Raw genomic sequence first — 12,060 nt, forward strand, 5'->3', positions numbered from 1 at the left:
AGGCCATGATCTGTATTAGAATTAAATGCTACATCAGTTCTGTAATCTAATGTTCAGTTTCTTAATCTTACTGTGTTTTCTCTTGGAAGCATAACTAATAAACAATGCCATCTGTAAAAGTTACATGAGCAAGTATTGAGATATTCAGAAATTCTAAGCCCTTTTTTTTTTCAGAAGTTAGAACTATGGTTTTTTTTTTTTTAATTGGAAAAGGGTGAGAGAATGGCTCAATTTTGTGACATGGGTCTTTAAACTTCTTCCTTCACACATTTTATCCTCAGGCACCTCAGGGTTCTGTGTGTAGCTGAAGGTCTTGTCTGATACCCGGAAGAGCTAAGACAGGCAATGGGACTTCAGCCTCTAAGCTTGATTCTGTCTCTCCTGGAAACCATGTTCCTAGGATCGCTTGCCTAATATTCCAGAGAATTCCAGCTCCCTAGCTGTGGCCATCACATGCTCACACTCAAGCTGGCTGAAAGGCACTGGTCTCCTCTCCTTTTTAAAAATCTTTTTCTGTAATTTCTTTTTGTTTTTCTCTTTCTTCCTCTTTCTCCTGTTTCTCTCTTTTTTTTCTTTGTCTCTGTCCCTTGGCCTCTTTGTTTCTTGTTTGCCTTTTCTTTCCCCCACTCCAGTCATTTATCTCACCAATATATTGAACAAAGTGTACCCTGAGATACCTTATATTTTTTGAATAAAGCTTTGTCTAACCTGTTCATAATTTTTAAAATCAGGTGAAAATAACCTTTATCCCTCAAAACCAAACAAAACTCAAGCAATGCTAACGCAACTAAATTAAGTTTATTTTTATTTGTATGTATTTGTTAATTAATGTATTAATTGATGTATTTATTAGATATATTCCATATCCAGACACTGTGCTATGGTGGTAATACTGAAGTGAGCAAGACCCAGTCCCTCTCCTCACAGGGCTTGCTATCTAGCTGGGCAGAGAGACCAGTGACAGGCAGTTACAAAACAAAACAAATGCTCTGATACAAGGGCAGCTGTGGGGACCATAAGGAGGGGTGGCCCTGATCATCCAGGGTGGGGAAGAGTGCTCAGGGCATTCCTGGGGCACTGGCTCTTGGAAGTGTTTGGGGTGGGGTGCAATGGTAACCTTCCCCCAATAAAAGAGCAGCCCACGTGATTCAGTACATGAAAAAATCCTTTAGTTCTTCCAGGTTTTTGGAGCTGACCTTGGGGCCCAACCCTGATGCCAGGGTTAGGTTGATGAAGGTTGCTCTACTCAGTCTGAATTTGCTTAGTTGCAAATGGAAAGTGAGATCAGTTACATCAAGATTCAGACCATTTGATTTTGCTTTCATTTGATCCTAAAAATCACAAAACATTGGATAGAGCAAGCCTGTGTGCATATTGAAAAATTATTCAAATGATCCTTTTCTCTGCTCTTCATCAACTCTTTGGCTGTTAACACTTTTTCTGAATGGGGCAGCCACAGTTGAAGAGCTGCACATTCTCTGGGTGATGTGATCAGTGCAAGATAAACTCAAGGATGGAAAGAAAGGAAACCCGGCGGCAATACTTCCTCCAGGGTTTTTCCCATGTGGCAGACAGAGTTAAAGCTATTATTTGGTGACAGTTGTGCCTCGTTCATAGGGTTGCTGTCAGGATTAAATATGGCAGCATATATACAAAGTTCTTAGAATAGACCCTGACTCAAAAACAATAATGAGTATGATGATGCCCTATGAGGATGCCTGAAGTCACTTCTCAACGTTCTCTCAGGCTGAAACTAACTTCATCATGTCAGCTAGACACCTGGTATCATTGTATGTCTTTGAATGTGTCACCAAACCACCCCACAAAACATAATTGAGCACTAAGTATTAAAAGTATTGTCAGTCAACCTATTTACATGTATCTATATGTAGAAATACTACAAGCTTTATGGTAAGACTTTATCATTTGTTTTAAGATATTCTTTAAAAGAATATTTGAGCTCTGCCTTGAGCTGCACATCTCAGAACTAATATAGATCAGTGGAACAGGATAGAAAACCCAGAGATAAACCCACGCACCTATAGTCATTAATCTATGACAAAGGAGGCAAAAATATACAATGGAGCAAAGACAACCTCTTCAATAAGTGGTGCTGGGAAAACTAGACAGCTACATGTAAAAGAATGAAATTAGAACACTCCCTAACACCATACACAAAAATAAACTCAAAATGGATTAAAGAACTAAATGTAAGGCCAGACACTATAAAACTCTTAGAGGAAAACATAGGCACAACACTCTTTGACATAAATCGCAGCAAGATCTTTTTTGACCTACCTCCTAGAGCAATGAGAATAAAAACAAAAATAAACAGCGGGACCTAATTAAACTTAAAAGCTTTTGCACAGCAAAGGAAACCATAAACAAGATGAAAAGACAACGCTCAGAATGGGAGAAAATATTTGCAAACAAAGCAACTGACAAAAGATTAATCTCCAAAATATACAAACAGCTCATGCAGCTCAATATCAAAAAAACAAACAACCCAATCAAAAAATCGGTAGAAGACCTAAATAGACATTTCTCCAAAGAAGACATACAGATGGCCAACAAACACATGAAAAGATGCCCAACATCATTAATTATTAGAGAAATGCAAATCAAAACTACAGTGAGTAGTTCTGACCTCACACCAGTCAGAATGGCCATCATCAAAAAATCTACAAACAATAAACGCTGGAGAGGGTGTGGAGAAAAGGGAACCCTCCTGCATTGTTGGTGAGATTGTAAATTTATACAGCCACTGTGGAGAACAGTATGGAGGTTCCTTAAAAAACTAAAAATAGAACTACCATACGACCCAGCAATCCCACTACTGGGCATATACCCTGAGAAAACCATAATTCAAAAAGACACATGCACCCCAATGTTCATTGCAGCACTGTTTATCACAGCCAGGACATGGAAGCAACCTAAATTTCCATCGACAGACGAATGGATAAAAAGATGTGCCACATATATACAATGGAATATTACTCAGCCATAAAAAGGAATGAAATTGGGTAATTTGTAGAGATGCAGATGGACCTAGAGACTGTCATACGGAGTGAAGTTAGTCAGAAGGAGAAAAACAAATATCGTATATTAACGCACATATGTGGAATCTGAAAAAATTGGTATAGACGATCTTATTTACAAAGCAGAAATAGAGACGTAGACGTAGAGAACAAATGTATGGATACCAAGGGGGAAAAGGGGTGGTGGGATGAATTGGAAGATTGGGATTGACATATATACACGATTGATACTATGTATAAAATAGATAACTAACGAGAACCTACTGTATAGCGCAGGGGACTCTACTCAATGCCCTGTGATGACCTAAATGGGAAGAAGGAAACCCAGAAAAGAGAGGATATATGTATATATGTAGAGCTGATTCACTTTGCTGTCCAGTAGAAACTAACACAATATTATAAAGCAACTATACCCCAATAAAAATTAAAAAAAAAAAAAGAAATCTAAGGGAAGAATCCAAAACAGAAATGCAGCTGGCCCTTTGCTGTACCCTGCACCTCAGTCTTTTCTAAAGCATCTGGGTGGCCCTGCCCCTTTACCTTCTAGCAACACAAAGAATGAAAGAAGACAGTCATGTGCACTGAGGGGCCAGATTTAAGCCCTGATAACGGGTATCATGAAACACTGCAGCCTCCTCTGTTTGCTGACTCATCATACAGGGCGGAACCCTGATGAAGGTGAGGCTGTAAATCCAGGGTGAGGAAAAAGGCAGCTCTCCTAGGCCCCGGTAGCACCAGTGTGTGGAATTCTCTGTGGCAAGAGGTCACTGAGTCAAATGCTGTGGATGGATAATTTTATGGCCGCTAATAAAATTTATAGCCAAAGCAAGTTAAGATAATAAGGGTAATCAAACATCTAGCCGTGGGACATAAGAATCCCATCATGGCCCCTTGGTGCTGGCTGGGGGGAGGGGGTAGCTGGACAACACAGGGCAACTATATCTGTGTGACTCAAGGTAGCCGTGGGGGTCTCAGAGGTGATCCGTGCCCCATGTGAGTCACGAGGGCTAGGCCAGGCCAGGGACCAGGTTCAAGTCAGGCGGCATTGCCTGTGCTCCGGGGACAGCATGCCAAGGGCTGGAGCGTTAACCGGAGCATTTAAATGCCTAAAAGTCACAGTAGCATGGGACAGGATCTGAACCAACCCAGTTCCAGAACACTAGATTACGGAAAACATGTTAACTGACTGTTCGGGTGTGACATGGCAGGAATGAGGGAAGATGAGGAGGGATGGCGTTTGACTTGGGCACGTGTACAGAAATCAAATGAGGTTTAATCCAAGAGCCCAGTTCCCGTGGAGGCTTTCTCCAACCCCTCCCAGCCTTCCTGGTCTCCCCTCCTTCCCGTTGCTCCCTTGTCGAGGGCTCCGGCTCACCCCATCTCCTGCAGGCTTCGGGCATAGGCTGGTGGGGTCCTGTCCCTGAGACCACCCTGCAAACTCACTGTCAATCCCTGGAGGACTCGGCCCCCTCCTCTGACTCGGGGCCTCCACACCCAGAGTCCTCATGACGCCCTCTAAAATGACAAAGCAGGCGCAGGCCACCTGGGACAAGCTGAAGGGGATTAACTCTTTGGTGTTGTGGCGTTTCTCTTTTGTTCCTTTTTTTTTTTTATTGTGGTAAAATATACAGAACGTAAAATTTCCCCTTTGATGTTTCTGAACAGAGAATCTTTTGTCCCTTAGGTGAGTTTCACAAGGAGGTCAAATCTCACCACCTCTGCTTTGTTCCAGGAGAGTGGCCTGTGTACCAGAACAATTTCCAACCCTTGAGCTACTTATTCAAGCAACTCTAGAAATATTTAGAGCACCTATTATGTGCCAGGTATTGCATTAGGAGCTCTGAACTTTCAGATACAACCAGATAATTGACTTTGACCCTGGAGTTGTTATCATGATTACGGGGCCGCATTTTAAAATAAGAGGAGCACCGTCCTTACAGCTCTGGTTTCTATCCAAGTGCTTTTCTCTTAGTCCTTTCAGCGAGCGGATCTTGGGCTGTCCCTTTAGTCAGCAGTCTCCTGGTGCTCTTTATTCTAAGTTTTGTTTTGTTTTTTTTTAATTGTGGTAAAATGTACTATATAAAATTTACCATTTTAACCATTTTTAATTTACCATTAGTTCTGTAGCATTAAGTACATTCATGTGTTGTGCAACCATCACCACCATCCATCTCCAGAACTTTCCCATCTTCCCAAACTGAAACTATGTACCCGTTAAACAGTAACTCCCCGTGTCTTCCTCCCCAGGCCTATGGCAACCGCCATTCTACCTTCTGTCTCTATGAATCTAACTACCCCAGGTGCCTCATATAAATGGAATCATACAATATTTGACCTTCTGGTTTTTTGTTTTGTTTGTTTTGTTTTGTTTTTGTTAAAATATCTTTAGATGAGATTAGTGGAAAATCCATTTTATTGCTCTAGTTTTCAGTAGCTTTTCTTCAGGCAAAAAGAGCCAGCAGTAGTTAACTTGCTGCAATGTCTGCTGAGACTTCTAAGCACCTGTGTTGCAATGTGAGCTCTGCCCCTTTTACAAATCCTGCTCAGGAAAGGTGCTTACTACCACTGCGCACGGCTCCGGAGCCACCTTTGCAATGCATCACTTCAGTTCTGGGTAGGTCTGGTTTCCAGGTGGAGAACGGACAGGCAGGGTGAGATTAAAGTTGAAATGAGATCAAGTTTGCCCAGTCGCTCAGGGGCAGAAAGCACTGACACGAAAAGAGTGCAGTGGAACAACTTAGGGAGGGCTGAGGCCAGCACAGACACTGCAGGAGAGGAGAGCATTCTGGCTTCGGAGACGTCCCAGTACTTCCCTCCTGAGCGGGGCATTCCTCTTGTTTCTCTGCCTGCCAGGATCAGATGAACATAGCTCATAAAATGAAGCATTTTGGTCCCCAGAAGGAGGGGTACAGAAGTAAGAGACATGCGCCCATGGCTGTTCCAAGAATCCTCTGTGCTGCTCCGTCCCTGGGTCACAAAGGGCAGCTGCTCCCCAGGGGGATCCTTCAGGGGAGGGGGGGAAGGGGGCCCCTGGCCAGATGCTGTTAGAGCCAGCCCCAGAAGTGACTCAAGTGGGGACTGACACATATTCCTGCAGTGCAAGCGAAGGCTCATATACAGAAAAGGATGGAAAATTTTCTCTCCCCCCTACACTCTGATAGGAGCAAAAACCAAATAAGTTAATGGGGGCCTATCTCAGTGCAGTGCGATTACTAGAGGAAGATGCTGTTCTGTGTACCGCCACCAGCTTTCTGTTACCCTACGACTGAAATGCAGGGTCTGCAGGGTCAGCTGTAACTACTTATCTTTGGTTTGGGGATGCATTTGTTGATCTTGTCCTTTGCAGATTCGCTTACCTCGTTTATATTCTACATAGGCTTTTTGAAATTGTATTCTGCTGTCCTCATTCCCTAAGAGTGCAACCACTGACAGCATAGACAATGCCAAGGGTTGACCTGTGTCCAGTCTTTTTCAGGATAACTGTGAGTTGGTTTGTGCTAACACACATCAAAAATATTTATTGAGCACCACTGTTTGCAAAACATATAAAAATATTAAGTAACAGTGTAAGTAGTAATAACAATAAAGGAGATATCCCAAAATAGTGAGATACAAATTGCCTAGCAGAAAATGCTTTATGTGTTATTTTCTGGGATTTGGGGTCATAATGCCATTAAATATAAAGACTGAGTGGGATGCATTTGCTGTCCTTAGATGTCTCTGCACAGGAAATGGATACTGTTGGTGTTCCCTGCTGCCTCGGCAGAGTCCAAGGGAGGTGGCTTTCTGGGTCAATAATGCCATTTAAGATGAGCCCCCAAGCTGTCACACTCTGGAAGCTCTCAGAGTCCTTCCCTTCAGTGGGGAAGTTAAAGGTCAATGGTTTATAGATTGCGATTTGCCGTGTGAAAGCAACCTTGGTTGATAACAGCCAAACATCTTTTTTGTCTTGATTCTGTGGTCAAGATCATAACTGAATTTAAGATTCGAGATTTCTTTGTGAACAAGTATATGGCTCCTCATATGGAGGTATCAGTGCAAAAATGGAAATGTTGTTGAAAGACGTGAATCTCGCCTAGGATGACAACGGAGTGAGCGGCTTTATCTGTGAGGTCTGTGAGAGGCAGCTCCCGTGCGCACTGAAGACCCCACGTGGAGAAGCACACGCGTGTGCAAACACACAGGCGCCCCCCGCTCCCTGTGCCTGGTCCCTTTACTGCCATCCCGTGTTTCATGGACCACCACCCTCGGGATGTGATGTGGTGTTTTGAAAGTCACAGATACTTGTTGCTTTAGTGAAACCACCCGGTGTAACCGAGATGGAGAGCTAGCAGCAGGTTTTAATCAGAACTAAAGCAAACGAAATCCTGTGGTGAAAATCTAGTCCCCCCAAAGTTAGTGATTGGGACCCCCTGGCAAGTTTTCAGCTGCTGCTTCTAGACTATGACATACACACATAATCAAGATAACGAATCCTTTCCCCCAGAACTTTACCCTTTTCAGATGTGTTAGATGAAGAGATTGAGGCTTTTTGAATTTTCCCACGAAGAGTCTTGTAGCTTTCACAGTATCGTGAGAGAAAAAATTAAGTCAGGACAGTCTGAAAAGCAGAGGTAAACCATAGCCCTCTACAAAGAAGGCTCTTGATTGCAGATTGTGCAGTGAAGCTAAGGTTTCCGGGAATTCCTGCCGTTTGGGCGTTTTCTCTTACAGTGTATTGCGGGGAGGGGGCCGCTAGAGCTGCCTTGAGGGGGCAGTTAAAGCGGGAATGGGGGTTGGACTGGGGGGGGAGGGCAGAGTGAAAATGTCGCAGAATCCAACAAATCGGGGTCCAGTCTTGGCCCCTGCTCACTAGCTGTTTTCCCCTGGGGAAGCAGCCCCAGGTTTCTGACCCTCGGTCTCTTAGAATCCAGCTTCTGCAGGACTGCCATGAGGGCCCTGGGGGGAACCGACCACGACAGCACACCCCTTAGCCCCATCTCACCCACATCTTAGCACATCTCACGTGCTGCCCACCAGGCCTGGGAACCAAGGGTAGGGGCCGCTGCGTGACTGCAGAGGGACTTGGGGTTCTCGGCGAGCTCATCCCCTCGCCCTTTGGAGAAGCCAAGTCTTCCGGGCAGATTCTTACAGGACAGAGCCTTCATTATAGCTAGCAGCAAAAAAGCAGGCCCTTCTTAGAGAGACTTGCTTTTGAAGTGTGGGGAGGCCGCCCGCTGGTAGGAAAGGCCACTGCCCTGAAATGAGATTCGGAACCAGGGGCAGAGTGAGTGCTGCTGAGTAGGTGGTCTGCTTCCAAGGGGGGGGGGTCGGCTAGGGAACACAGGGTTGGGGTAGGTGTTAGTTTTGTCACAAGGATGATCAAGGAAGGGAAGCTCCTCAGATCCCTTAAGGGCTGTAGGGTCTGCCCCACGTCGCTCCTGAGACCCCATTCTGGCGTGGAGAGCTGTGGGATGGAGGGAATTCACGGTGAGGTTTGTTTTGGGACACTGTCCAGGATGGCATCGTGTACCACCGGTGCTTCATAAATGCCATTTCGTGGTGACCACAGTGTGCGTGCCCACGGCCAGGTCTCCGGTTGTTTCAGCCGTCCCCTCCAGCATGCCGCACTCCTCCGGGCGAGTGGTAGCCGGTTGAGGGGAGCCCACACCCCACGGGCTGCAGAGGAAGCCCAAAGAGAGGTGACACGGGCCCTCTGCCTGGGAGGCAGCCCCTGCCAGCGCAGGGAACGTCCTCCAGGCCATTGGCTGCTTTTGCTGCTTCCTCTCCCGTTTCTCTGATGTGGGTTCACTTTCCTTACAATGCATTGAATGAATGAGAATAAGAAAGTGTGTATTGGCAGAATTACAGCTGGATAATGCCAAGGCTTTCCAAGTCAGAGCATGAATTTAAGCAGAGCAAAGTTTCAAGTCCATGGGGCTCAAGAGCGATTGCTATTCTTCTAATAATGAAAAGTACAAATGTTTTATGTTCAAAGGTTAACAAACGGGACCCTTTCACTGGCCTTCTGGACTGTTCAGCACAGAGGGGAAACTGTTCCTGATCTTTGCCTTATTGCACTTGTATTTTCTAGGCAATTAGAAGCATTTTCCACTCAGCATTTAAGAGGTTTGAACTGGCTGGAGACCTTTTTTTTTTTTTTACCCCAAACTAAAGTTGCCTTTTTTTAAAAAAAAAAAACTGACAGTTTTTCCTTTTTGCAAGTAGAGTGAAGTTTTAAAGTAACAGGCTTTCAAAATAGCACACTTAGACTTGCCTGCATAATTATTACATTTGTCATGGGATTAGCACTTTCCGAAAGTATATTTCTATACCAGTATCTTACTTTGCCCAGAAGTATGGTTCTTCACAGTATATTATGTGCATTTAGGCAAAATAGACCCAGCCCCATTCACTAGAATTTGCATTATAAAGGCAATTATTGCCAATAAAATGGAAGCCATTTATCTTAATGAACCAGTAGGAAAATTAAGTCTGTTGAAATGGTCTAAACCTTCCAAGAAAAAAAAAAAAAAAAAAAACCATTGGTAATTCATGGTGGGCTATATCTATTTTTATGAGCTTCTCTAAGTCATCTCTTTGCTGACTGCCTACAGCAAACAACAACAATACGCAAATAGTGTTTTGCTTAATTTCTTATGTTCTTCATTAGCTGGTTCACTTCTCCCTTAAAAAAATGATATCTTTGCCCCTCTTGTCCATTTGAGAGCATTTAGGGCCTTCCTAGTAAGAAACCAGCACTAGTTGGTCCAACTGGTCTGGTCTTGGGCTGCAAATAGTGTGGTTAATGGCTCCTGCTCTCCCCTCCAAATGGAGGGGAGACACAGAAGTCACCGAAACTTACAGTGTCAGGGGATAATTGTATTCCGTTATAGTTAATACAAACGAGGAGGTATTCTAGCTAACATGCAGGAAAACGGCCTTAGAGGAGGCCATGTCGCGTGCCGCTGAATGCACGTGGGGACGTGTCCCCTCCCAGCCTCACCGCCCCCTGCCCCGCGCGCGCTCTGGCCCCGACCCCAAAACAGAGGTGCTACCGGTGGTAGTCAGGAAACGCCGTGAGCCACAGGTAATGAGCTCGATATCCGTGTTCCTTGCCAGATCTCCCAGCTGATGACAGAGCCTGGCCGGGAGGGCCTGACAGAGGTGGCGCTGAATCGCTACAATGCAGACAAGCCTCCGGCCTGCAGCGTCCCCGCCTCGCAAGCCTCCTGCGTGGCCAGCGAGACCTCCGTGGGCACCTCGGTGGCCGCGTCCTTCTTCGCCAGGTAAGAGAGGTGTCCAGACCCTCGGTTCTTTCAGGTGAGCCCACCCGGTTAGCCTCTCACGTGGACCGGTTTAGCTGAAACACTGGGAAGAGTTTGGGGCTGTTCTCTGACTTCACTCTTTAGGACAGGCTTTCTCAACCTCAGCCCGTTGACATCGGGGGCCAGATAACTCTCTGTTTAGGGGGACTGTCCTGTGCGTATAGGATGTTTAGCAGCATCCTTGGCCTCTACTCGCCAGATTCCTGTGGCACCTTCCCCGGTTGTGACAACCCAAAATGTCTCCAGATGTTGCCAAACGTCGCCTGGGTTGAGAACCTCTGCTCTGAGAATACGTGGCTCTAAAGATGGTCTCCACAGGGGGAGGACTTTTGTGGGTTCAGCCCCATGGCTGGTGTTTCCAGATATCTCTTCTCATTACAGAAAATGAACTGCTTAAAATTTAGCTATTAAAAATAGATGGCAACTTTCTTCCTTCTTGACAGACTAGCTGGATAGTTGTCAACTATCCAGCTAATTTCAGAAACTTAAAAAAAACCCTGAGAAGCAAAAAAGAAAGGTATTTCAACAATGTTTTCTGCCTAATTTTAGCAACACGGCAGAGACAGGGCAGGAGACATAGGACAGCTGGGCAGGAAGGCACTTCAGGGATTGTCTAATTTGATCTCCTTATTTTATGAAGAAGGAAACTGAGGACCAGGAAAGTTAAACTGTGAGGTAGTTTATAGCAAAGCCAGAAATAGAAACCAGATTCCTCTGGTTTTTCCTCTGTGACTCATTCTTTACTTGATACTTGGAACTTAACCTTAGAAAACTTTTTCTGTACCTAAGATTCGCGAGCTTCTGAGTAAGCAGTGTGTAGACTAAATAGCGTCAGATGTGAAATCAGAAGACCCCTTGGGTTTGAGTTCCAGCCCTGCCTCAGTGTCCTCATCTATCAAATGAGGATAATACCTGTTCCTCAGGGTTGCTCTGAAGATTAACATAAGATGATTATAAATTATAAAGTATGTGCTATACAAATGGTAATTCACTATGGACTTAACTAGTGTGTCAGTAAGAGGGAACGTTGTTTGGCTTTTCCTGTTGTCCTTAGCAATGGTAACATCCAAAGCACAAATCTGAGGAAGGGGCTCTGATTAGGAAAGGAGCAAGTTAGAGGAGGAACAGAGGCTGACATCCTGGATTAAGACACAATAAAGGCAGCACACGGGGCTTGTTGGAAGACTGGCTTTGAGGTTCTGGTTGTACCTTGGTGCCATGTTTATTGTCCTATGAACAACTGGGCCACCTTGCATGTATGGGAAGTAACAGGAAACATGTGTGTAGTGGCCACCTGACAACAGAGGCCATCGTGTTAGCTCTGTGTGTGCGTGAACTTCTGTGTTGTCTGGGACCACTGAGCAAGCTTACTGGGAGGTCATGTCCATGCCACACAAGGAGAGAATAAACAGATGGAATAGGATATGACAGAATGCCACAAGCACAGAAGATCCCGGGACCTAGGTAGGCTATTAGAGCATGTCTACGGGAGGGTGACTAAAGTGGTGAGGAACTAGGAGGCCAAGTCCTGGCAGGCTTAGTCTGGAGAAGAGAGCCCTCAGCTGTCTCTTGGGCCATCATGTAAGAGAGGGATTTGGATGGTTGTATAAAAACCCAAGTATGTGGGCAAAGGCTGAATAAAACCTCATGATGAAAGAGACTGATCTCCCAGCTCAGAATGAAGGAGAACTTGCTCACAATTCAAACTGCCCCAG

General features: G+C 45.0%; 1 protein-coding gene across 1 annotated transcript in view; it reads left to right on the top strand.

Annotated features, from left to right (window-relative positions):
* KIF26B (kinesin family member 26B) overlaps positions 1–12,060 on the top strand; it is a 482,699-nt gene that overhangs the window by 215,386 nt on the left and 255,253 nt on the right. Inside the window, exon 4 of the mRNA XM_036823698.1 lies at positions 10,140–10,306. Within this exon, the coding sequence (XP_036679593.1) occupies positions 10,140–10,306 (167 nt within the window). The remainder of the gene's footprint in view (positions 1–10,139; positions 10,307–12,060) is intronic.

The sequence above is a fragment of the Balaenoptera musculus genome, chromosome 1, assembly GCF_009873245.2.
Source record: "Balaenoptera musculus isolate JJ_BM4_2016_0621 chromosome 1, mBalMus1.pri.v3, whole genome shotgun sequence".
Classification (NCBI taxonomy): domain Eukaryota; kingdom Metazoa; phylum Chordata; class Mammalia; order Artiodactyla; family Balaenopteridae; genus Balaenoptera; species Balaenoptera musculus.